Below are 25,882 nucleotides of genomic sequence, written 5' to 3' on the forward strand. Positions count from 1 at the left end.
TAAGCAGGCTAGATAAAAGCATCAATTTGTAGAAAAAGCTGCAGAATACCGAACACCGTGCAATAATAAAGCACCTAAACCTCCAGGAAGGGAAAGTTTGGAACTCCCTGAACCAAGAAACTGGTGTACTCCATGGTGATCTATATAGCAAGGAACCGATTATCTCACTTTCTTTCTCCTTTTTAAGAAAATCTATAGAAACGGTTTCAGAAATCTAACAATATGAACATTATGTGCAAGGATTAATGTGCTGAACGACATTGTAATTTGTTTTTTTCTACTGAGATGTACAATTCCCATTGTTAAGCTTCAAGCAGTAAAGTTTTGAGCTAATGTTTCTAAGTGGTTGTGGATGTAGTAGGTTCAATCAGTTATTTGCCAAATATGGCCTGGTATATGCGGATGGCGGTCGATTATCTAGTGTACAAGATTCGAGAAATTTCTGACAGTTGGTGGGGGGGGGGGGGGGGCAACATCAAAAAAATTCAGCTGGGGGGGGCTCAACCTAAAAAAGTTTGAAGACCTCTGCTATAGTACCACTAGCACTTTAGAATCCGCTATAAAATCTTCCACCACATCCCCCGGTCACCATGTATTAAAAACCCTTCCTCTGATTACAAGAACACAACAAGCCGCAGACTCGGGGGTCCTGGAAGGGCAGGTACCCCCGAAGGGGGTGTTAGCCACCAATTTAGATCTAGATTGTGAGTGCGAGGTGGGGAGAGTGCATAGTTTGGGTCCAAAAAGGATGAAGGTTCTCTCATGGAACCTTGCAGGTATCGCTAATAAAATTGATTGCAGTGAATGGGGCTCCCTAGTGGACAGTAACGACATTTGTCTCTTTCAGGAGACTTGGGCTAGGGAAGTTTACCCCAGGGCGGGTTATGCTACCTTTTATGTTCCTGCTAGGTGGGAAGGCAAAGGGACGCCTTCCGGTGGACTTGCAATTTGGGTGGCTATCCCAGCCAACTACAGGCCGATCAGCCTTATAGATGTACCGCAAAAACTTTTCGCCCATCTTCTGCTGGACCACCTCTTGGACTGGATGGAGGACAATGCGATCCTTAGTCCCCTCCAAGCAGGCTTTAGGAAGAACGCATCCACCATGAACCAGATTTTTCGCCTTGTTCTTCTTTTCTGGAAAACGGCAAGGATCGAGGGGGGAAGTTTGTACATGGTGTTTGTGGATCTGAGGTCCGCATTCGACCTAGTGGGCGGTTCTTAGGGAGTTAGGTGTTCCATCACAGCTCCTGTATGCAATTATTAGGGACCACAATGGGAAGTTTGCCCCGGTTAGGTGTGGGAGGGATGGGGCATTGTCATCTAGGTTCCCAGTTGGCAGGGGGTGAGACAGGGTTGTGTCTTAGCACCAACCCTGTTCTGCCTCTATGTCAATGGCGTAATATCCCACCTTGACAATGTCCTCAACAATGACGCCCCTAGGTTGGCAGGCAGAAGGGTTCCGGCAATTATGTTTGCCGATGACACTCTCCTGCTCTCCAAATCCCCCATGGGGATCCAACGGATACTGGATGGATTTGGGGACTTCTGCAGAGCCCATGGCCTCGAGATCTATGCAGATTAAACCAAGTTCATGGTATTCAATCCCTCTGTAACAACTAGGCCAAATCCAACCTTGGGATCGGAAAGGCTGGAAAGGGTCACAACGTTTCAGTACTTGGGGGTAACTTTGCATGAAAACCTATCTTGGGGTCCACAGATAGCAAGATCGCGCCTAAAGGTAAACCAAATGGTGGGGGCTATTTTGAAGGTTTCAAATTCCTCAACCTACAAGCCAGTTAGTCCAGCACTGGAGATGTACAAAACTCAAGCCCGAGCAGCCTCATTATATGGTGGTGAATTGTGGGGCTATAATGCTGGAACAGAACTCATTAAGGTGGAGACTAACTTCCTTAGACGGTTGCTGTCTCTACCACAAGGCACGCCTCTTACCATTGAGATTAGATCTGGGCCTCCCTTCTATAGGGGTGAGCTAGCCCTAAAGCCATTGAGGTTCTGGCACAGGCTATGGTCTACTACTGAACTCTCCCACTATAGACCAGACTTGAAGCATGTCCTGAGCCATAATTGTTCTGACAGAATTCCATGGTTGGCCTATGTAAAACGAGAATTTTCCCGACTAGGCTTGGCTGACCTGTGAGATGATCCCGAAAGAGGCTGTCTTGAGGTCTCTCGTAAATCGCTCACCAAGATCTTTAAGGACAAAAGCCTAACCACGCTCCTGTGCGCCCCAAAAATTGGCACCCGCACTGAACAATTTTTAGCCTTCAAAAGTTCATTTAAGTTCGAAGAATTTATGGACATTATTTTTCCTACTACTGCAAGGAAACTTTTTATCCAATGGTCGGTTTGGTACATTGCCTATTAAAGACTTCACAAGCAAATGGTCTACATTGGAGGATAAAACCTGTCCAGGGTGCAGCGTAATTGTGGAGGATGAACTACACGTGCTGTTCTTTTGCCCTGCTTATTGAGGAAAATTAAATTTTGGTCATGATGTGTTCCCTAGCGCGTACCCCACCGACTCCATGTACCAGCTTAAAGTGCATGTAACTCCCCTCCTGTGCCAGCTATGAAGACGCAAATACATTTGCGTCCACCGTCAACTTGTCCTCTTTCAGAAGCACCATGAATGGATTATGTAGTCCGTTCCTAAGTATGCTATGCCACCGTCTTTTTGTAGTACACTTTTCACTTTTTCCTGCTCTAGCCAGAGTAGGCCCTGAATTCCTGCCATCTGAACCTCTTTTGTGGCTCCTGACTCTGCCCAGGCTACCTCTGTACTCGTGAACTCTGTCCTACATTCAGCGCGGCCCCTTGCGCTCAGCTCAAGCCTGCTTTCTGCCAAGACTGACTATAACCTTCGAGTTATCTGTTCCGCTCCCCGAGAATACATTCCTGCCTACTAGATCCTGTAAACATCCTCTCCAGCTGCAGAGCCAAAAAGGGCCGACCTGTCTTAATGCAAGTAATTCATAGCCTCTGTTGCCATGCTTCCATGGAAGGCCCCGTGCCCCCACGCTTCACATGTAGACACTTAGGCGCTCATACACGCATCCACAGTTAGCATAGAACAGCCTCTACCCTAGAGACCTTTCCGCCCAGATAGTATAGTTCCTAAACATCAGATATCAGATATGATAGAAGTACAAGTTGATCTGACATGCCAGACTTCTGTCTCTTTCCGTCAGTGTAAATGTCAAGACCCCTGCACCCCGTCAATCACACGTCATGCAGCTGCGCGCGCATCCAAGCTTCCGATTTCTGCTGACATTGCAACATTCTGTTAGCACCACCCCTTGGTGCCACCCACTTGCGTCACCTATCAGTGACGTTTCTAGCACACACCTCTAGTTCACGCCTAGTTTACGCCTCTTGATGATGTATTGGTACCACGTGTATACTGTTATCTTGTCTTCTCTCAGCTGTTACGCCTCTTACATTGAACCTTATGATGTAAATCAAGTATATAAGCTATGTATTGTCAATAAACGAGAGCGCGCTCATCTATCCCTTCTGACACCCCTGTGGTCGTCAGAACATGATATCCTGATTCCTTTATGAGGAATAAAACCCTTAGAAACTCTAACACCACGGACTCTGTTTTCTTTCCTTCTGATTGAGTTATCATTGATTAAGTACTTACCTGCATAGAAATTAAGAGAGTAAATTAATTATTTACGTCATTTTGGCGCCCGAATAGGGACCCCTCCCCCACCTCACGCGCCGGAAGGTGCGTTGCAATCCGTGTCCCCTGCCATCAGTTAGACGGACCACACGTGTACTGGCAGGATTTCCTGCATCCCCCTCTGACCCACGGAGGTGACGAAGACTGCGATCAGTGCCCAGACGAGGCGGTGAGGAGTGCGGAGGATCCCGACCAGAGCCCAGCCGAAAGAAGCAAGGTCCGAGGTGTGAAGAGGCCCACCAGTTTTCCGAAGTTTTCCGAAGTTTTCCGAAGTTCTCCGAAGTTTTCCGAAGTTCCGAGTCGAGTCCAGTCGAGTTTTCCGAGGCCTTCTGTTTCCGTGCTTCCCGGTGAGTACCATTGCTGGGTCGTATCTAGACGGGTTTGGGTACGCAAGTCCGGTCTGCACTGTTTCTAGGCAGTGTATCTGTACTGTTTAGCAGTATATCAAGTCTTCCGAATTTCTGCACTGTTACACCAGTGTATCCGTACCGTTGAGCGGTACATTCAGTGTAGGGGGTAGTTAGCTATGTCTTCAATGTTTTCATGTGATTAATGTCGTGGTATGAATGTGACTGTTTAAACGTGTATTATTGTGTTTTTATATAATATAGCTGTTAAAGAGTATCAAGGAATAAAGATCTAGCATTCAGTAGCAAGTAAGCAGGATGCCGTTCCTCAGCAAGTTAAAACAGATCGGAACTAGGAAAGGGTTACTAGAGGAAGAAATTCCTATCCCCCCTAGGGACACTCCAGGCAATTTTATGTATCAAAAACACGGCATAGATGCCATATTATATCTAGATTTATGGGCCGATTACACCAAGCACCTAGATGAGAGACACAGATGGCCTGTTACCGGAACGTGGGATGCTGAGTGCATCATGAGGGTAGAAGAAGCATTATGGAAAAAGAAAGCTAGGCAATCCCAGAAGGACGCCATAGAATTTTGGCGTAAGGAATCACGTAAGCGTGCTGACAAAGCACTCCGTAGAGAAGACAGACTTAAAGAATCAGATAAAGAACGAGAAAACGAATTAGTTACTGAAGGGATCCGAGTAAAAACAGAACAAATAGACCGAGCCCGAAATAATCTTATAAACGGTATGTATCTTGCAGCAGATGGCACATCTGAAACTGAATCAGAGATACCGAAAAACTTACCGACACCATTAGTTCCAACTAAAGTAATGCATAAAACTACTAAAGACATATTCCTGAATTCGTATCTAGAGGATGTAGCACCAGCTTACACCAATCTGCCTGTTCGTGCCCTGCCTACTGACAGGGATGGGGGTGGCACTGCGCCCCCAGATAATGTTCCGCCGGTACCGCGACAGACCTCCCCTGTTCCGCCACCTCCGCCACTTCCTCCACTCAAGATGGATCTACCGAAACCAGTACTACCTGATCTTACTAAAAGACAGATTCAAGTCCAGATACAGACTCCGCGGAGAGATAATGCCCAAGCATCCGCCTCAGGAGGTGCGACAGCGGGTCTACAGACCCCTCCACCGACACACAGATTGCATTTAAAGGACACACAGAATCCTTTCCAGTCTCCCTACTCACCCCGGCTTGAGGCATTCAAGGATAGGATGTCATTTTGCAGATATGATCCAGTACCCGGAAAAGACGATCTAATGGTATTAGCATCACTGCGCTTAAGATCTGCCACCGATAACTTGCTATGCTGTGTAGGAATGCAGGAAGCTCTCGACAGACTATACAAATTCATACAGACAGGGAAAGACCCCGACAGTGTCAAAGCTGCCATGTATAAACAGAAAGTTGACATTCAAAAACAGATATTACGATTCTTCATTAATTGTGTGATAAGAGAACGAGACAGGCCCGGGACAGATCAAAGTGAGTTAGACGCATTGAACAAGTGGGGCCAAAATATAGCAGACGCAAAACATGACAAGGGGACTTGCATAGCCACTATGTCCCAGAAAATTAGAAAGGCAGTATTAACTGCACATCAGGAAGAAAATGATAAAACTTCCTCCGAGGAGGAAGATGAAGATGAAACATCAGGAAAATCTACAGACATTATAGCATATGTAGGTAGGGGAAACTACCTTAGGAAAGGTGTCCGTCCGGAGAGCAAGAGAGTCCTTTTCTCTGCTTTAACAAATCCGAATTCTTCTGAGCATCAGTTCCAGGAAACTGATAAAAGGCTTCGAGATCGAGTAGGGTACCATGTACTCAATTCTATGGATGAACAGGAACTAGCCCGGTCAGCCGTGTTGTGGGCCGAAAACCCAGACATATATAATGATGACACGTTAGTGCAGACATTCTTGAACCTTTCCCCGGAAGAGCAGAAAATAGCAGGTGTATACATGATTCAGCACCTCCTCATCAAATTCAGAAATAATAATTCTGATCCAGGTCCCTTACACGAAACATTGGAAGCACTACTCATGGATAGATGGAGAGGTTTTAGTACCAAATTAATACAAATAATTCTAGAACAACGACGTAAGTATAACACCTTCCTGAGCTCTGAATATATTCCCGCCCCGCCTCCAGAAAGAAAAATGTACCACATGCAATGCGGTGGTGGCATTGAAAGTCAGAATCCCTTACGAGAAGTACATCCAGTTATGGGTGAGGATCATACCCTGAAACGTGTGTATGTTCACACACCACTGACTAAGTTAGAGCTATTAGAAATGAAGAAATTAGTTCCGTGCCATGATAAAGACCCTGCGGGTTTTCACAGAGAGCTTAAAGACATGTTACTGATGGGAGATTACACGTATGATGATATTATGAAAATGTTAAAAGTACTGTTGCCCACGGGCATTTACGAGAAATTAAAGGAGAAGGATTGGGAAGTGGGAGAGTCAAAGATAGCATGGGCAGAAATAGAAGACGAAGAAAAGAAACGAGTCCCAGGGTTAGGCCTTGGGGATCTGACTAAAGCATTACCAGGTTTAATAGTACAGGTTCTGCCAAGATTATTGACAACTCGAAAGGAAGATTGGGACGCAATCTCGTCCTGTAAACAGAAACAAGATGAAGATACTAGTGACTTTTATTCAAGATTCGAGAAATGTTTCATTATCAATAGTGGCCTAAAAACTAGTAGCGAGTCATATCCACATCTTTTTGTAACAAAATTAGTAGAGAACGCCCTACCACTAGTTAAAAATAGAGTGTACAAGGTTGAAAGTACTTGGCAGGCAAATACGCCATCACAGATGTTACAAATGTTACAATATCACCAGAATAGAATTAGGGAAGAACAAGATCAGGAACAGAAACGTATGAAAGACACGAAAATGAAAATGTTAGTAGCTCAGACAATTCCAGCCGAGGGTCATAGAAAAGGTGGGGCCCAGACCAATCATTCTGCCGCTCCCGTTAAAGGGACATGTAATTATTGCAAGCAGCCAGGTCACTACGTACATGAATGCCCAGTCCTGAAACATAACATCGAGACAGGTAAAACTAAAGAAAGACCGCGTCCGCCTAGACATGAACAGGGTCAACAACAAACTTCACAGAACGAACAGCCAATGCAGAATACACAGCCTATGCATGATCAGTCCCATACAGTACAGACAGTAGCAGTACCGCAGCCACAGCATGCTCAGACACAGCCCGCTGCCGCAACTAGACAAGTATCACAACAGATGTACCAGTATGCCCAGTCGGCATACCCAGATTATCAGCGTTATACATGAAACAGCCTAGGGAGGGAAAGTGATTTGCCTCTTATTGAAATTCCTGTAGATCAAGAAGGTCCTTATGTACATAGTCACGTATTAGGAAAAGACAGAAAGTTTTTAATTGACACAGGGGCAAGTCGCACTACTATAAGTCATAATGAAGTCCCAGGGGCACCCCTCTCAGGCTCACAGAATGTTTCCCTTGGTTTTTCAGGACAACCTATTGTAAATGAAGTATCAGAACCAGTACCACTAGCTGTGGGTCCATTATCTCGAGTTACAGATTTGTTACTTACGAAATCATGTCCCGAAAATCTGTTAGGAATTAAAACACTGAAGGCTCTAGGAGCTATAATTTGCTGTTCCCCGGAGGGAGTCAGACTCTTTCTACGGGATTTCAAGGGTCATTATGTTCTACGTGACTTTGATGTCAGATTGAAAAATGTACCAGATCACTTATGGGCAAAAGGCCCAGCAGATGTAGGTTGTATGCATATCACACCATACCGTGTCACACTCAAGACAGGAGTTGTTTTACCCAGAATCAGACAATACAAGTTACCACCCGATGCTGTAGTGGCTTTACTGAAAATCATTGAAGAGCTTATTGCCCAAGGAGTGGTCGTAGAGACCGACTCCAATATCTGTAATTCGCCTATCATTCCAATTCTTAAACGTACAGACCGCAATGCACCGCCAGTATATCGGCTGGTGATTGATCTTCGAGAACTGAACAAATGCATTGTACCACAGTATCCTGTGGTCCCCGATATCTCCTCCCTGTTAACTGCCATTGATTCAGAAGCAACGTTCTTTACTGTAATCGATCTCAAGAACGCCTTCTTCAGTGTACCCATTGACCCGGAGAGCCAATATCTCTTCGGATTCAGTTTAAATGGACGAAGTTTCAAATTTTCCCGCGCACCTCAAGGATTTACAGAAAGCCCCAGCATCTATAGTCAAGCACTGAAAAGACAACTAGATTGTATCCAAATGCCAGTTAATACCGCTTTACTACAGTACGTCGATGATCTACTGATCACCGCACGAAGTGAGCCCGAATGTGAACAAGCATCTCTGATAGTATTGCATTTTCTGGCCGACAAGGGACACAAGGTGTCTCCTTCGAAGCTACAATTCTGTGTTCAGCAAGTTGTGTACTTGGGTCACTTGCTGTCCAAAGTGGGGAGACAGCTCACTCCCGATCGCATTCAGTTAATTGTAAACATGCCCCGACCCCAGTCACAAAAAGAAGTGCGGGCCTTCATAGGCCTCACCTCGTACTGCAGACAATGGATTCCTCAATATGCATTTCTAGCTAAACCACTCATCCAGTTAACGACACAGGAGGCAGCAACTTCGACTGTCCTCCCTTGGACTCAGGAACACACACAAGCCTTTGAGGAATTAAAGAAAGCTTTATGCCAAGCACCAGTTTTAGCGACACCATGTTACAGCAAACCGTTTACACTTTTTGTTACAGAACGTGACGGTACAGCATTGTCTGTCCTCACTCAAGATCAAGCAGGTTCACATAAGCCTTGCGCTTATTTTTCAAGCACATTGGATTCAGTAGCACAGGCACTCCCTGCATGCTTAAAGTCAGTAGCAGCAACAGCGTTAGCAATCAGACAAAGTGACTCAATTGTTTTAGGTCATCAGTTAACAGTACAAGTTCCACATTCTGTAGAGGTTCTGTTAAACAGAACCCAGACTCAACACTTGACTATAGCACGACTGACAGGTTACGAATTGACATTATTCCAGCCACACATAGAAATCAGACGCTGCAGTATCTTGAATCCAGCAACATTGTTACCTACAGTTATGACAGATCCAGCTCCACATGATTGTATAGAGATTATTAATGCAGTAACAAAGCCCAGACGAGATTTAACAGATGTCCCATTGACAAATCCAGACCTGACACTTTATGTGGATGGTTCATGCATGAGAACAAGTACAGGAGAGTTAGTGGCCGCGTATGCCGTGACCACTGAAACTGAAGTTAAAGAAACACATCGTATTGATACATTGTCTGCCCAAGCAGCAGAGCTCATCGCTCTGACCCAAGCCTGTATTCTAGCGAAGAACAGAAATGTTAACATATACACAGATTCCCGTTATGCGTTCGGAGTCGTACACGACTTCGGCATGCTCTGGCAAGAACGAGGTTTTCTGACCTCTCATGGTACAAAGATACAGCATGGTCCTCTCATTCAAGCACTGCTAGAAGCAATACATCTGCCTTCAGCCATATCAGTCATGAAGTGTAAAGCACATACTAAAGCCACAGATTCTGTTTCCCAGGGTAATGACCTGGCAGATCAGACAGCAAAACATACAGCACTGACCGACACTCAGACAACTGACACCACAAAAACAACAGATCCGACAATCTGTATGACAGTCAGAGATCCCACACTAGATGTTATTGACATTCAGACACATGCTACTGCAGACGAAATAAAGAAATGGACCGAACTAGGAGGGATCCAGACAGATCAAGGTTGGATGACGAAGGGAAAATCTACATGGTTTCTCCCTGACTCTATGGTTCAAGTCATGATAAATACAGCACATAGTCCTGCACATCTAGGAGAGAAAGCAATGCTAGACAGTTTGCAAAATCTCTGGAACAATAAACACTTACGAGCAGCAGCAAAACAGAAAGTGCGTACTTGCATGATCTGTTGTCAGTTCAATCCAGGTAAAAGCGTCCCTGTAGAGCAAGGTGGATTTCATCCTCCCGATCACCCTTTTGAAGTCCTCCAGATGGATTATATCCAGATGGGCCGTTGTCGAGGATTTAAATATGTTCTCGTAGTTGTCTGTGCTCTGTCCCGCTGGACCGAAGCATACCCAGTCCCAGATTACACTGCTCCGACCACTGCCAAACAGTTGGTTCGTGAATTTTTCCCACGGTACGGCTTGCCCCGTGTCGTGTACTCAGATAACGGTCAGCCATTCTCGTCTGCCCTAATGAAAGAAGTTTCCTTGTTATTGGGATACCAGTGGAAGTTCCATTGTGTCCGACATCCAGAAGCCGCAGGCCTTGTTGAGAGGCATAATCAGACATTAAAGATTCGCCTTGCCAAAATATGTCAGGACAAAGGGGTCGACTGGATAGTCGCCCTGCCGGTGGCACTATTCTATATGAGAATGGTCGCCCATTCGAGATCAGGGCTATCTCCGTACGAAGTGGTCTTTGGCAGACCACCGAATATGTGGGGGACGCCCATTCCTAAAAAGATAACCGATGTTGATTCTAATATGTTGACAGATTACCTTGCCTCCTTGATGTCTGCACTCCAATCATGTCGTTCACAGGTTGCCGCAGCCTTCCCTGACAACACCGATGTGAAGGAGCATGATGTCCGCCCCGGAGATGTTGTTTTAGTCCGAAACTTCGACAGGAAAAGTCCGTTGGAGCCCCGCTGGAAGTCTCCGAAGACCGTTCTTCTTACAACAAAGACCGCAGTCAAATTGGAAGGCAGAAAGGGGTGGGTCCACCTAAGCCATATCAAAACATTCCCAGGACTGAAACCGGAACAAGACACACCCACCCCCACCAGAGACTGTGATTCCAAAGACTTTACCGAAGTCAAGAAAGAAAAGACTCCTCAAGAACAATACCGTATGAAATTACGATCTAGCAAGTCAGACAGTTTAATTGTTTAAGTCCTCCCCTAGGTGAATCGGTTAAATAGTTTCTGACATGTATCCCCTAGATCGAGTTAGAGAGAGAGAGGAAAAGAAAAGAACATACTGCAAATCACTTCGTAGTCACTGTATAGTGACACTAATAATCATGTTTATTCTCAGTATATTAATTATTATTGCTAGCATCTTGTTACCTATATACTATCCTATCTTCAAGCGTGAACAATCTGCTTACAATGTCTCTGCTGAACACACTTTTAGTGAGTTACCTCCTCATGAGCTTTCCTACAGACTCGCGCTGCGCAACAATACATTCATTAGTATGTTACACCATTCTCATCAAATTAACAATGCTACAAATTGCTGGATATGTGGCCGACTCCCTCCCTACCAGAATTATAAGGGAGCCCTGCCTCTCTTTCCTTACCCGTTCTCTCACAATGGCTCCTGTGGAGCATGGTTTAAGATAATTAATTCTTTAGATCCCGACATTGCTGTTTTCGATGGGGGTTGGGTTTGGGGAAACCTGAACTTGGTCCTACTAGACGTTTGTTACCCGGATAAGGAGGGACTCCCCATTAGAATAGGAACTGATCTAGAAAATGAAGTATATGGATTAGGTAATTATACAATTAGCTTTATGATTCTTACTGTCGAATCCGAAGCCACACCAGTTCTACCTATTATGTCAGTACTGCCAGTCACTGGTGAATTATGTATCAAGAAGAAAGGTTCAGTACACTTAGGTCATAGTAAATGCACTACTGTGGTCAAATTCAGTGATGATGGAAAATCATCTTTCAAAGCTATCAGTCATTCTTACTTTGTTTGTGGTCATACCGCATACATTCGCCTACCTCCAGATTGGGATGGTACCTGTTACATTGCATTCCTTCTGCCACCTGTTTTTCTAGCCCCTTCTGATTACCATAGAAATAGCAATCTAGTAAAGAATAGACCCAGAAGAGATGCCCCCCTTGTCGACTACACAGAAACGGCATGGGAACAGTACACTGATTTTAATAAAGGATTCTTTTTCTTCTTAGGCCCTTTCCAGAATAGTAAATTAATACGCAGATTAACTAGAACACTTGAAGCCGTAGTAAAAGAAACTACCTCCGCCTTAGGTAACTTAACAGAAGAGCAGTCCGCTATGCGGGTTGTTGTCCTTCAGAATCGTCTTGTAATTGACGTCATCTTGGCAGATAGAGGTGGAGCCTGTAAGGTCATCGGGTCAAGCTGCTGTGTTTTCATTCCACAGAATGCACCATCTGTATATCAAGCTATCACCCGTCTTCATAAAATTGCAAATCAGATACATCAGAATCCAGGCACCTGGACTTGGTCCGGTTGGTTCTGGACAACGTTAACAGCTTGGGGATGGAAGATCCTATCCTTCCTAGGCATTGGCCTAGTCCTAGTATTCAGTTGCTGCCTGTGCCTACAGTGTGGGCCAGCGATCTGTGGACTATGTGCCACCTCTTGTATTGAACATTCCAGTTTCCACTCAAAACGTAACCGAAAGGAAGAAGAACAAATGATGTTACAAGAACAGACTGATCGATTCATGAGGATCGATATTTCATGAAGGGTCCGTAGGGAACAAGGAGGGAATGAGGAAAATTAAATTTTGGTCATGATGTGTTCCCTAGCGCGTACCCCACCGACTCCATGTACCAGCTTAAAGTGCATGTAACTCCCCTCCTGTGCCAGCTATGAAGACGCAAATACATTTGCGTCCACCGTCAACTTGTCCTCTTTCAGAAGCACCATGAATGGATTATGTAGTCCGTTCCTAAGTATGCTATGCCACCGTCTTTTTGTAGTACACTTTTCACTTTTTCCTGCTCTAGCCAGAGTAGGCCCTGAATTCCTGCCATCTGAACCTCTTTTGTGGCTCCTGACTCTGCCCAGGCTACCTCTGTACTCGTGAACTCTGTCCTACATTCAGCGCGGCCCCTTGCGCTCAGCTCAAGCCTGCTTTCTGCCAAGACTGACTATAACCTTCGAGTTATCTGTTCCGCTCCCCGAGAATACATTCCTGCCTACTAGATCCTGTAAACATCCTCTCCAGCTGCAGAGCCAAGAAGGGCCGACCTGTCTTAATGCAAGTAATTCATAGCCTCTGTTGCCATGCTTCCATGGAAGGCCCCGTGCCCCCACGCTTCACATGTAGACACTTAGGCGCTCATACACGCATCCACAGTTAGCATAGAACAGCCTCTACCCTAGAGACCTTTCCGCCCAGATAGTATAGTTCCTAAACATCAGATATCAGATATGATAGAAGTACAAGTTGATCTGACATGCCAGACTTCTGTCTCTTTCCGTCAGTGTAAATGTCAAGACCCCTGCACCCCGTCAATCACACGTCATGCAGCTGCGCGCGCATCCAAGCTTCCGATTTCTGCTGACATTGCAACATTCTGTTAGCACCACCCCTTGGTGCCACCCACTTGCGTCACCTATCAGTGACGTTTCTAGCACACACCTCTAGTTCACGCCTAGTTTACGCCTCTTGATGATGTATTGGTACCACGTGTATACTGTTATCTTGTCTTCTCTCAGCTGTTACGCCTCTTACATTGAACCTTATGATGTAAATCAAGTATATAAGCTATGTATTGTCAATAAACGAGAGCGCGCTCATCTATCCCTTCTGACACCCCTGTGGTGGTCAGAACATGATATCCTGATTCCTTTATGAGGAATAAAACCCTTAGAAACTCTAACACCACGGACTCTGTTTTCTTTCCTTCTGATTGAGTTATCATTGATTAAGTACTTACCTGCATAGAAATTAAGAGAGTAAATTAATTATTTACGTCATTATAGTAGACCAAGAAAGCACTGGCTAGTACCTCTGTGTAGGCATCTAGGCTTTAGACACTGTTTACATGCGTTTAGAATCCTAAAGTCGAGCACTTTACACTGTATTGTATTTGCAGTATCTACGTTTTTAATGGCTATGTGGGTGAAAAGGAAAAAAATGCTGAAAGGCTAATCCCTAACCGTTAGAAGAATTCCAGTGAATAGTATCTTGATTTTGCTGATTCCCTACATAGAATGAATTAAGCTAGTTTCCGCTTCTTTGCAATTGTTATAATCTTGTATGTTGATATGTCTTATTTTTAGCTTGTATTTTTATGACATGAGGATTTTACTGTTTATTGTATCTTTTATGGCCTCAACAGCCGAAATAAAGAACTTTTGGATTGGATTGGATTGGATACATTTGCTCATACCATGATGAAGCTGCAGAAATGTTGATGCAATATGCAAGCATTGGCATAGCCAATAGGTCTCGCCTTTTGGACCGTATAAGTGTTTAGCCATGCAACACTTGATGTTGTTGTACCAAGGACATTGAGCTGCATAATTAAATACTTATAAGGTCCCAAAGGCGAGACCTATTGGTTATGCCAATGCTTGTTACAAATCCGCCAGCGAAATTTGGGGAAAATACGATCTGATATGTTTTTAATTGGACGAGGCTAAAACAGAGTCGTGAACGCATAAGTGACCGATATTGTTGCCTCTTAATTCCCATTTGTTTGGAAACGGGGACATCTTGTGGCCATCTTGTGCCTCTACACCGTTCATTCGTGATAACTCTATGGGAAACATTCGAGCGCTCCAACAAAACGGGCTGTTGCAGCAGCTGCAGGAGCAAACTTCAACCCAACTCTCCTTTTACCTTCCAAGGGTAATAGGCTTTGTAATGACTTCACGTTCTCCCGGGTGTTTCCCTGGCTACCTAGAGGGTAGCAACATGGAGAAGGAAATAATGAATATTCAACAGCTGTGAACAGCCCAGGCCACGAGTACAGGGGCTTCCCGTAGAATATGCAGCTAAGCTACTGTGCAACTCATTTACGAAGGCACAGCAGACAGGAAAACTGCACCCGAAATGTAATAATGCAATATTCACTCCGATTACAACACCAGGTAAATATCCCCTGGCGTGTGCTAGCTACAGTCCCATTTCCCTACAAAATACAACATGAAAATCTCGGCCAAAGTTCTGGACAATAGGCTTGTCCCAGTAACCCCTGTGCTCACACGGCCCTCTCCAGTAGGCTTGGCCCACTAACCCCTCTGCTCACACGGCCCTCTCCAGTAGGCTTGGCCCACTAACCCCTGTGCTCACGCGGCCCTCTCCAACAGGCTTGGCCCACTAACCCCCGTGCTCACAGGGCCTTCTCCAGTAGGCTTGGCCCACTAACCCCCGTGCTCACACGGCCCTCTCCAGTAGGCTTGGCCCACTAACCCCTCTGCTCACACGGCCCTCTCCAGTAGGCTTGGCCCACTAACCCCTCTGCTCACACGGCCCTCTCCAACAGGCTTGGCCCACTAACCCCTCTGCTCACACGGCCCTCTCCAACAGGCTTGGCCCACTAACCCCTCTGCTCACACGGCCCTCTCCAACAGGCTTGGCCCACTAACCCCCGTGCTCACACGGCCCTCTCCAACAGGCTTGGCCCACTAACCCCTCTGCTCACACGGCCCTCTCCAACAGGCTTGGCCCACTAACCCCTCTGCTCACACGGCCCTCTCCAGTAGGCTTGGCCCACTAACCCCTGTGCTCACACGGCCCTCTCCAGTAGGCTTGGCCCACTAACCCCTCTGCTCACACGGCCCTCTCCAGTAGGCTTGGCCCACTAACCCCTGTGCTCACGCGGCCCTCTCCAACAGGCTTGGCCCACTAACCCCCGTGCTCACAGGGCCTTCTCCAGTAGGCTTGGCCCACTAACCCCCGTGCTCACACGGCCCTCTCCAGTAGGCTTGGCCCACTAACCCCTCTGCTCACACGGCCCTCTCCAGTAGGCTTGGCCCACTAACCCCTCTGCTCACACGGCCCTCTCCAACAGGCTTGGCCCACTAACCCCTCTGCTCACACGGCCCTCTCCAACAGGCTTGGCCCACTAACCCCTCTGCTCACACGGCCCTCTCCAACAGGCTTGGCCCACTAACCCCCGTGCTCACACGGCCCTCTCCAACAGGCTTGGCCCACTAACCCCTCTGCTCACACGGCCCTCTCCAACAGGCTTGGCCCACTAACCCCTCTGCTCACACGGCCCTCTCCAGTAGGCTTGGCCCACTAACCCCTCTGCTCACACGGCCCTCTCCAACAGGCTTGGCCCACTAACCCCTATGCTCACACGGCCCTCTCCAGTAGGCTTGGCCCACTAACCCCTGTGCTCACGCGGCCCTCTCCAACAGGCTTGGCCCACTAACCCCCGTGCTCACAGGGCCTTCTCCAGTAGGCTTGGCCCACTAACCCCCGTGCTCACACGGCCCTCTCCAGTAGGCTTGGCCCACTAACCCCTCTGCTCACACGGCCCTCTCCAGTAGGCTTGGCCCACTAACCCCTCTGCTCACACGGCCCTCTCCAGTAGGCTTGGCCCACTAACCCCTGTGCTCACGCGGCCCTCTCCAACAGGCTTGGCCCACTAACCCCCGTGCTCACAGGGCCTTCTCCAGTAGGCTTGGCCCACTAACCCCCGTGCTCACACGGCCCTCTCCAGTAGGCTTGGCCCACTAACCCCTCTGCTCACACGGCCCTCTCCAGTAGGCTTGGCCCACTAACCCCTCTGCTCACACGGCCCTCTCCAACAGGCTTGGCCCACTAACCCCTCTGCTCACACGGCCCTCTCCAACAGGCTTGGCCCACTAACCCCTCTGCTCACACGGCCCTCTCCAACAGGCTTGGCCCACTAACCCCCGTGCTCACACGGCCCTCTCCAACAGGCTTGGCCCACTAACCCCTCTGCTCACACGGCCCTCTCCAACAGGCTTGGCCCACTAACCCCTCTGCTCACACGGCCCTCTCCAGTAGGCTTGGCCCACTAACCCCTCTGCTCACACGGCCCTCTCCAACAGGCTTGGCCCACTAACCCCTCTGCTCACACGGCCCTCTCCAACAGGCTTGGCCCACTAACCCCCGTGCTCACACGGCCCTCTCCAGTAGGCTTGGCCCACTAACCCCTCTGCTCACGCGGCCCTCTCCAACAGGCTTGGCCCACTAACCCCTCTGCTCACACGGCCCTCTCCGACAGGCTTGGCCCACTAACCCCCGTGCTCACAGGGCCTTCTCCAACAGGCTTGGCCCACTAACCCCTGTGCTCACACGACCCTCTCCGACCGGCATGGCCCACTAACCCCTGTGCTCACGCGGCCCTCTCCGACAGGCTTGTCTCAGTAACCTCTGTGCTCACACGGCCCTCTCCGACAGGCTTGGCCCAGTAACCCCTGTGCTCATACGGCCCTCTCCGACAGGCTTGGCCCAGTAACCCCTGTGCTCACGTGGCCCTCTTCGACAGGCTTGGCCCAGTAACCCCTGTGCTCACCTGGCCCTCTCCGACAGGCTTGGCCCAGTAACCCCTGTGCTCACGTGGCCCTCTTCGACAGGCTTGGCCCAGTAACCCCTGTGCTCATACGGCCCTCTCCGACAGGCTTGGCCCAGTAACCCCTGTGCTCACGTGGCCCTCTTCGACAGGCTTGGCCCAGTAACCCCTGTGCTCACCTGGCCCTCTCCGACAGGCTTGTGTCAGTAACCCCTGTGCTCACATGGCGACAGGCTTTGTGCACAGCAGGTCTTCTGGTGTGAGATAACGGTAAAGGTAGTGCATCAGATCGAGAGAGTTGAAATGAGCATCTGGAAAAACAGGTTAGGACTCCCAAAAGGGTCATTAAATAGTGCCCTGAAGTTGGCAGAGCAACAGACGCTCGAGGACAGGGTGGGAGGGGTGGAGATGATGATGGGAGAGCTCCAGCCGGCCTCCAAGAATGTCAAAGAGCAATTACGGACAATCATGAAGGGAGTCATCATATTAGAACGCACCACATTTCAAAGAGAGAAGCCGCTGAAATAATGTCCTGGTTGTTGGACAGCCAGAAAGTGCACTGATCTCTGGGGGTCTGCCTGTGTCATCATTATTTCATTTGTCGTTTATTATACTTACCACTTGAATGCTTGCCTAAAGGGGCGTCCTAGAAGGAACTGCTGATGTAGGGTTGGTGGCGGCCATGTTTGCTGGTTGAAGGGTGTGTGAGCCAGATGGTGTCAGTGAGTTGACCAATGTCTGCAGTTTGAGTGGTGCTGGTGTGCTAAGAGTGTTGTGCTGACATCTGTCAGGTTGCCGTCAGCGGCTGTTTGATGGTTAAGTTACTTTTGCGTGATAAGGGACTCTGTGTTAAGTGAATGCGTGTAGCTTGAGTGACGCTAGTGCATCGTAATGTCTGCCTGTTGAGACATCTCCACGTCAAGCGGGTTGAGCAGTGCCTGCGAGCTGAGACATTTACATGGTCGGGGTCCTCGCGTGTAGTCTGCTAATTGAGTGACATTGGCACACAGGATACTTCTGGGTCGCGGCATCATCGCCCACTCCAGGGGTTTGTGTGTTGAAGCACCTGCACGACGGGACCGTGCGTTCTCTGCAGATCAAGTGAGTGACATTTGCATGTTGATGACTCCCTGTGTCACTCATTCATTGATGGAATAGAGGTCTGCTTGTTGAATGTTGCTGGTACATCACACGTTCACAGAGTTAAGCCAATGTCCAGCGTTTAAGTAACGTTGGTGCTTAAAGTTTGAATAACATCTGCGGGCTTCGTTGAAACCGATCCACATCTCAACGATCTGGGGTGGCTCCATGGTCAGTGGTGTCTCCATGGTCACTGGTGTCTCCGTGGTCAGTGGTGTCTCCGTGGTCAGTGGTGTCTCTGAGGTCTCCCTGATCAGGGGTGTCTCCGTGGTCAGTGGTGTCTTCGTGGTCAGTGGTGTCTCCGTGGTCAGTGGTGTCTCCGTGGTCAGTGGTGTCTCCATGGTCAGTGGTGTCTCTGAGGTCTCCCTGATCTGGGGTGTCTCCCTGATCTGGGGTGTCTCCGTGGTCAGTGGTGTCTCCGTGGTCAGTGGCGTCTCCGTGATCAGTGGTGTCTCCGTGGTCAGTGGTGTCTCCATGGTCAGTGGTGTCTCCATGGTCAGTGGTGTCTCTGAGGTCTCCCAGATCTGGGGTGTCTCCGTGGTCAGTGGTGTCTCCGTGGTCAGTGGTGTCTCCGTGGTCAGTGGTGTCTCCGTGGTCAGTGGTGTCTCCATGGTCAGTGGTGTCTCTGAGGTCTCCCTGATCTTGGGTGTCTCCGTGGTCAGTGGTGTCTCCGTGGTCAGTGGTGTCTCCGTGGTCAGTGGTGTCTCCATGGTCAGTGGTGTCTCCATGGTCAGTGGTGTCTCTGAGGTCTCCCTGATCTTGGGTGTCTCCGTGGTCAGTGGTGTCTCCGTGGTCAGTGGTGTCTCCGTGGTCAGTGGTGTCTCCGTGGTCAGTGGTGTCTCCATGGTCAGTGGTGTCTCCATGGTCAGTGGTGTCTCTGAGGTCTCCCTGATCTTGGGTGTCTCCGTGGTCAGTGGTGTCTCCGTGGTCAGTGGTGTCTCCGTGGTCAGTGGTGTCTCCATGGTCAGTGGTGTCTCCATGGTCAGTGGTGTCTCTGAGGTCTCCCTGATCTTGGGTGTCTCCGTGGTCAGTGGTGTCTCCGTGGTCAGTGGTGTCTCCATGGTCAGTGGTGTCTCCATGGTCAGTGGTGTCTCTGAGGTCTCCCTGATCTTGGGTGTCTCCGTGGTCAGTGGTGTCTCCGTGGTCCGTGGTGTCTCCGTGGTCAGTGGTGTCTCCGTGGTCAGTGGTGTCTCCGTGGTCAGTGGTGTCTCTGTGCTATTGTGCTGGTTTTCACCTTTGATCCAGAATGTTACCACAAAGGAGAATATAGCAAAAAGAACACTCCCAGACACTTTAAAATATGCCTATTTCAAAGTGAAATACTCTGCTAAAGAGTTTCCATTGATTTAAGGCTGGAAAGGAATGAACACAAGTAAAATAAAGTGCCGCAATAATGCTGCAAAATTGCCATTTTTGTGCCACAAAATCGCCATTTTTGTGCCGCTAAATTTCCATTTTTGTGCCTCTAAATTTGCAAATCTATGCCGAAATATCCTGGGGGGTCTGCCTAGCCCATCATGAGAGATGGAGCCGGCAGCGATGACAGCCAAACAAGCTGGGATAGGAGATTGATGTCCTTAGCACCTGCTTGGAGAACCATGAGGCTGGGAGTTTCTGAAGGCAATGACAACCATTCTCAGGGCAGGAGCATAATCCATGTTTACATGATCCTCCATATTGGGGCTGGGGACTTCTTTTGTTCTACAAAGATCACAATCATGTTTGCGCTTCTGCATCGCTAGTTAGGTTGTACAAGGGCTGTAGAATATTTTATGTTGTGTCGTGTTAATCCTCATTATGTTGTTAATGGATCTGACTAGTACTATGTAGAAATGAGCTACTAGTACTGGATAAACTCTTTCTTTGTGGCGACTACATTTATGCACCTAGGTGTTAAAAATATTAGTCTAGTTCTGTCAAATACTCCATTTCACTTAGGGTTTTGCATATATTTTACCTTTGTCTCCAAGTGGTTTCTGCTCCGTGGCCTTGTACCCGCCATGCAAAACAGTTAGATGGATATTTCCTCTAAGTAGCTGTCTTTCTGTCATAAACATCAATTACGTTGATGATTTATCAACATCTTGCAACACAATCCAATGAGATAAAGGTTATGCTGACCAGATATGGAGCATTAATACAAAGTTTATCAATGTACATTAAATGCACTTTAACTCTCTGGCTTCGACCCCTCAACACTATTATGGGTTTTATACTTTTTGAAATGTGGTTTTGAGTTCTTGCTTCATTCTCTGCTGCTACCTCTGCATGCGACTTGTGCAGGGTCTTAGCCTGCTGATGGCCTGAGATTGTAGTTTGCCCAGGTCTTTCACAGACGGTCTCACACAGGCTTTCCTGGCTTTCTGAAGGGTCGCTCTGGCAGAGCAGGAGCAGGTGATGTTTCTCACTCTGGAGTAGTACATCGAACCCTGTCCTTGAGTGTGTCTTTATTCTTGGATCTGAATAAGCAATGGTTCTGAGGGGTCTCTGCATTACAGTGTCCTACAGTTCCAGCACATTTTGTTTGCGAAGGCTTTTTCTGCAGAGCTGTGAGCTTTTGGAGAATGAGGGGGGTTGTTTTCCTGGAAGAGTTTACTACTGCAATTGGTTAAGTCCTAAGCCCGCTGAGGCAAGACCTTTGCTTGTAGGGCTATACCTCCAGTGATAAGGCTGTCTTTTTTCAGAGCTAAGTCTGCAGTGATCGTAGCCCTGTGCATGTAATAACAAGGATCCGTTGACTTTAAAATGTGCCTGCAGAGACACGGGTCTCTTGCTTGCCTGCAGAGACACGGGTCTCTTGCCTGCCTGCGGAGAGACACAGGTCTTTTGCCTGCCTGCAGAGAAACACAGGTCTTTTGCCTGCCTGCAGAGAAACACAGGTCTTTTGCCTGCCTGCAGAGAGACACAGGTCTTTTGCCTGCCTGCAGAGAGAGACTGGTGTTTTGCCTATCTGCAGAGAGAGGCGGGTCTTTTGCCTGCCTGCAGAGAGAGACGGGTCTTTTGCCTGCCTGCAGAGAGAGACGGGTCTTTTGCCTGCCTGCAGAGGCACGGGTCTTTTGCCTGCAGTAATGAGATATTTGTTGCCAGTGACTGGATTTTATGACTTGCAGTGCCACAGTTCCCTGACCTGCAGTGCATGGGTCTGTTGATCTGCAGAGAGCATGCCCCTAGGCTCGCAGTGAGGGTTCCCGCTCCCTGTATTGAGGGGCCCCCTTGCCCGCAGTCAGTCAGGGAGGAGGTAGGGCTCTTCATCTGCAATGACATGGTGGAGGCACTTCTTGGTCTCCAGAGAGGTTCCCTTTTCCCTGTACTAAGGGGCCTCTATCAGAGTATTGAGTCACTTTGTTGCAGTCAGCATAGCCACTTTACCTCCAAGGTCTCTGCCTGCTGCGGGGTGGGCCAATTGGTCTGCAATGAGGGGGTGTTTTTGTATTTAGTGTTGTTCCTGCAGTGGTATTTGTAAGAAAGTGCCCTCTTTCTTGCATGGTATGCTTCCACTTTTTGCTGAATTGGTGATCCCTGGGCTCCTGGCAATCAGGTGCCTGTGCTCCTGCCCTAAAACTGCATTGAGACAAAACCAAATTGGCATCTTTGGCCACAGTATTTAGGGGCAACCCCGAACCTTCGCTGCTGAGACCAGAACCAATCAGAAGAAGAAGGACCAAAGAAGCCGCTTAGAAGAGGAGGACGCCCACTGACTTGGCCCCAGCCCTACTGGCCTGTCCCCACCTTGAACCTGCTCCAGCGGAATCCCAGTGTGTACAGCAGCCTGCAGCCCTCAGGAACCCGAAGGACCTGCCCTGCCTTCCAAACCCTAGACTTTGCCTCCCGTGAGCACCTGATCTGATCACCCACAGACTCTGGCCCAAGCCAAAACCACGAGTCTGCACCCGAGTTTGAGTGACCCAATACCACGAGGAGGTCTCTCATGGGATCCTGACCTGAGATCAGGTGATCTCTGACCTGCTTCGAATCTCCAATCGACGCCTGCAGCCCCTTTCTGGAGGATCCCCCCGACCCGACCGGAGCTGGTAAAAGATACTAGACTCCTAAAGACACCCCTCCACCCGATGTCCCACGACCTTGGGTGGCCCTACCAACGGTGTCCCAGTATCCCCAGGCATCCCAACTTACCTCTCCAACCGGTGGTTACCTCCAGAAGTTCTTCAGCCCCAATCCTGCAGTCTTTGTTGCAACCGAAGAATTTCCATTGAAATCAACTGGACACCCAATGCCGAAACAGCACCCTGCACCCAGCCGTCCCTGTGCCGCTGCGGGTGCACTTTGGGTGCTAATTCGGATCCCCCTTTACCCTGAGCCTAACAGCAGGAGCTTTGCTCCCACAACCTTGTGGCCTGCTCGTGAGCAGCCAACAACCGAAGTCAACTTATCCCCATTGGATAACATTGGGCCTTCGCACTCTGCACCCGGCTACCTTAGTGCCGCTGAGGGTGTTCTGAGAGTGCATCCTTGACCCGGGGGGAACCCTGGTTGTATCCCCAGAATACCAACTCCCACAAATAAGTACTTAAATGCAAACCGTTAATTTAATTTCCTCCCATCGGATTGCATTGACTGCTTTTCTTAAACTGTTCTGTGTGGAGTTGATTTGTATGGAACATTGAAAAACTGCATATTTACTAAAAGTAAATTACATACCTTTTGTCTAATTGATGTCTAAGTGTGCTATTTTGGCATATCACACTGATAAGCAAAAGTAATCTAAAAAAGTAACAGATAGCAATGTGTAAAGTAAGTATAAAGTAATTTCGAACTGTTGACTTACCTGTAATTCAACCAACTGCATTCAACTGTAAAACATTGCATAAGATTTTTGAAAAGTATTATTTCCTTTACCTGCACCAGGCTTGGCTTGGTTCTAGAAATAAAATAACTAAATAATATATATATTTTTTTTTTTAAACTTTATTAAGAGGAAGGAATAGTGGTTAGTCAGCTTTGTACATTCATAAGGTACTGGTGACAGTTTTACATTCCAACTTTTGTAAGCAACAAGGAACATCTGCACTTCAAGGATTGTGGTATAGTAAACCATTTAAGACTCGTGGACATGTTAATAGACGGTCTGTACACTTGTACTGTAGTCTTCTATCTTCCCCCCCTTCCATGTATAATGTAACGTCATCATCACTTTTAATAATACAGAAATAACAAACTCCCCTTCCCCCCCCCCCAACCATGTGTCATCATTGCCATTTTGTCTCCACCCCTTTCCCCACACCATCAGTTTCCCGGTGCGCATGGCGGTAGATCCATTAATGTCATAACACAGTGTTCTGAGGTGTACTCTCCTTAACTGTTTATCAGTCCTCCTCCCCCTCTGAGTCTGGGTCTTCTCCCTCCGGTAAGGGGTCACAAATCTCCCCTCTGTATATATTCCATGCCGCCCACACTTTGTTCCACTTGCGCGGCGCCGCGCGTAGTACATACACTGCCCTTTCCGTTATCATTAGTATGTCCAAGTTCTTGGCCCATCTACTTGCGGTGGGCAGTTCTGTTGCGCCCCATTTCTGTGCTATGTCCCGCTTGGCCACAGTTATAGCCAGCGTTGCCCAAAGCAATTCATATCTGCCCAGGTCGTTGGGGTCCCAGATATTTAAAAGGCACTTGCGTGGTTCAGGTAGTATCGTGTGTTTGAGGGCTTGGGAGATCGAGCGCATTATTCGTCTCCAGAATTCCCGTATTTGTGGGCATTCCCAGAGTGTGTGAAGCAGTGTCCCCTCTTCCCCGCAGCCTCTCAAACAAAACGGATGTGGTGCTCTCTGTATTTTATGCAGCAGCGTTCTGGTATAGTAGATGCGGTGCAGGATTTTAAGTTGCACCAGCCTGAGCTTACTGGAGATCCCCACCTCTTTCGGGGAGGCCAGCGCCTCATTCCATTCAAATTCATAACTAAATAATATTTTTGATGCAAACAAATTGTTCTGAGTTCAGTCTTTGAGTGTGTGACATCATTTGTTGACTGAGTGTGTACAACAAAGGCTTAACACTGTCCTCTGATACTGCCTTCCTGCTCGCCCACACTACCACAAATAGAGAGTGAGGTGCTATCTACTTTTACCTCTGCCTACCTTTGGGGATCCACTCGACTCTGTGCACACTATACCTCATTTTGGTATAGTATACACAGAGCCAGCTTCCTATAGGATTCTCTGGACTTCAAGTGTTCTAGTGCACTCCTGCTGTCGAAGCTTATACTCAATTGTCTTTTTTTTCTTTCCAGTTACTGGCTACCGTCATGCAGTCTTCATACAGAGTAGACTTCAGGGAACAACTACAGAGACGAAACGTAAGTTGCCCTTTTATATTGGTGCATATTGTTTGCATTCTGGGTTGGGGTGTGCAAAGTGGAGAGATTTTGAACAAGGCCTGGAAAAAAGTTCTTAAACTTAAAAATTTAAATATCAACATATGACTTCTAAATATCGCTTTTCAGTCTCAAAGGGTACAAGAAATTGGTTCTTTCTATTTAATTTTTTGATTTTGATTATCAGGTTTTTGTTGGACTTTTATTGTGGGTGATTCTGCTACTTGAATTTCACTCCCGTAATTTCGCTGCAATGGCCTGAGAGTGCTAACCGCCAGTGTCTGCTTTTTAAGCTAGCTATGGTAAGAGGCTCTGGGCTGGTTACACGTGAGAACACGCGTGCGGGCTACATACACTGGTTTCTGCGCACAGATTGTGCTGACTGTAGGTCTGTGGTGCTTACTGGACGCCTGTGTGCTCAATGCATTATAAAATACCTTATGGGGTAGATCTGCGTTCTTGCACAGTTTCGCCATTCGTGGGCCTAGGGATACAGGTCCGGTATCCATCATAGGCTGAACAAGTACCCCGGGTGCAGATCTGCTGTCACTTTTGTGATAACTGCACACTTTATGGAACTTTGAGAATTATCATCATTTCCTGGCTCAGCCATAACCCGACTCCAGGCTGTTTTCCACCCTAATAAGCCAGGTTAATTACTCTGCTGGCCAACAGTAAAAAAACAAAAGCCTCCGCACACAATAGATCTGTTAACAGAGTTCGGCCCCGTTCCTGGCAAAGGAAGAGGTGGTAGGAAATCTGCATCTGCTAATTAACTGTTCACACTGCATCTGGCCTGGGACACCCTTCCGAAACAAGGGAGGAAGGCCAGACCTCTGAAGCCAAACACTGGAGTGGTCCCCATTGGAGGTTTTGGTGAGAAGGGATTGGGGAGTTGTCACTTGGGGGTGGGTCTGAGAGTCCTTGGGAAGGCTTGTTCATAGATCATTGGGAGTTATCAGGTATAAATGTTACCGAATGCTGTGCAGGAAGACTGGAGTCGGAGTGGAGAGGT

The 25,882-nt window shown here is 47.9% G+C and overlaps 1 protein-coding gene across 1 annotated transcript in view; it reads left to right on the plus strand.

Annotated features, from left to right (window-relative positions):
* NDUFS3 (NADH:ubiquinone oxidoreductase core subunit S3) overlaps positions 1–25,882 on the plus strand; it is a 141,598-nt gene that overhangs the window by 54,268 nt on the left and 61,448 nt on the right. The window contains exon 2 of the mRNA XM_086959746.1: positions 24,784–24,849. Coding sequence (XP_086815872.1) covers positions 24,784–24,849 — 66 coding nt within the window. The remainder of the gene's footprint in view (positions 1–24,783; positions 24,850–25,882) is intronic.

Source organism: Lissotriton vulgaris, chromosome 2_2, assembly GCF_964263255.1.
Source record: "Lissotriton vulgaris chromosome 2_2, aLisVul1.2, whole genome shotgun sequence".
Lineage (NCBI taxonomy): Eukaryota > Metazoa > Chordata > Amphibia > Caudata > Salamandridae > Lissotriton > Lissotriton vulgaris.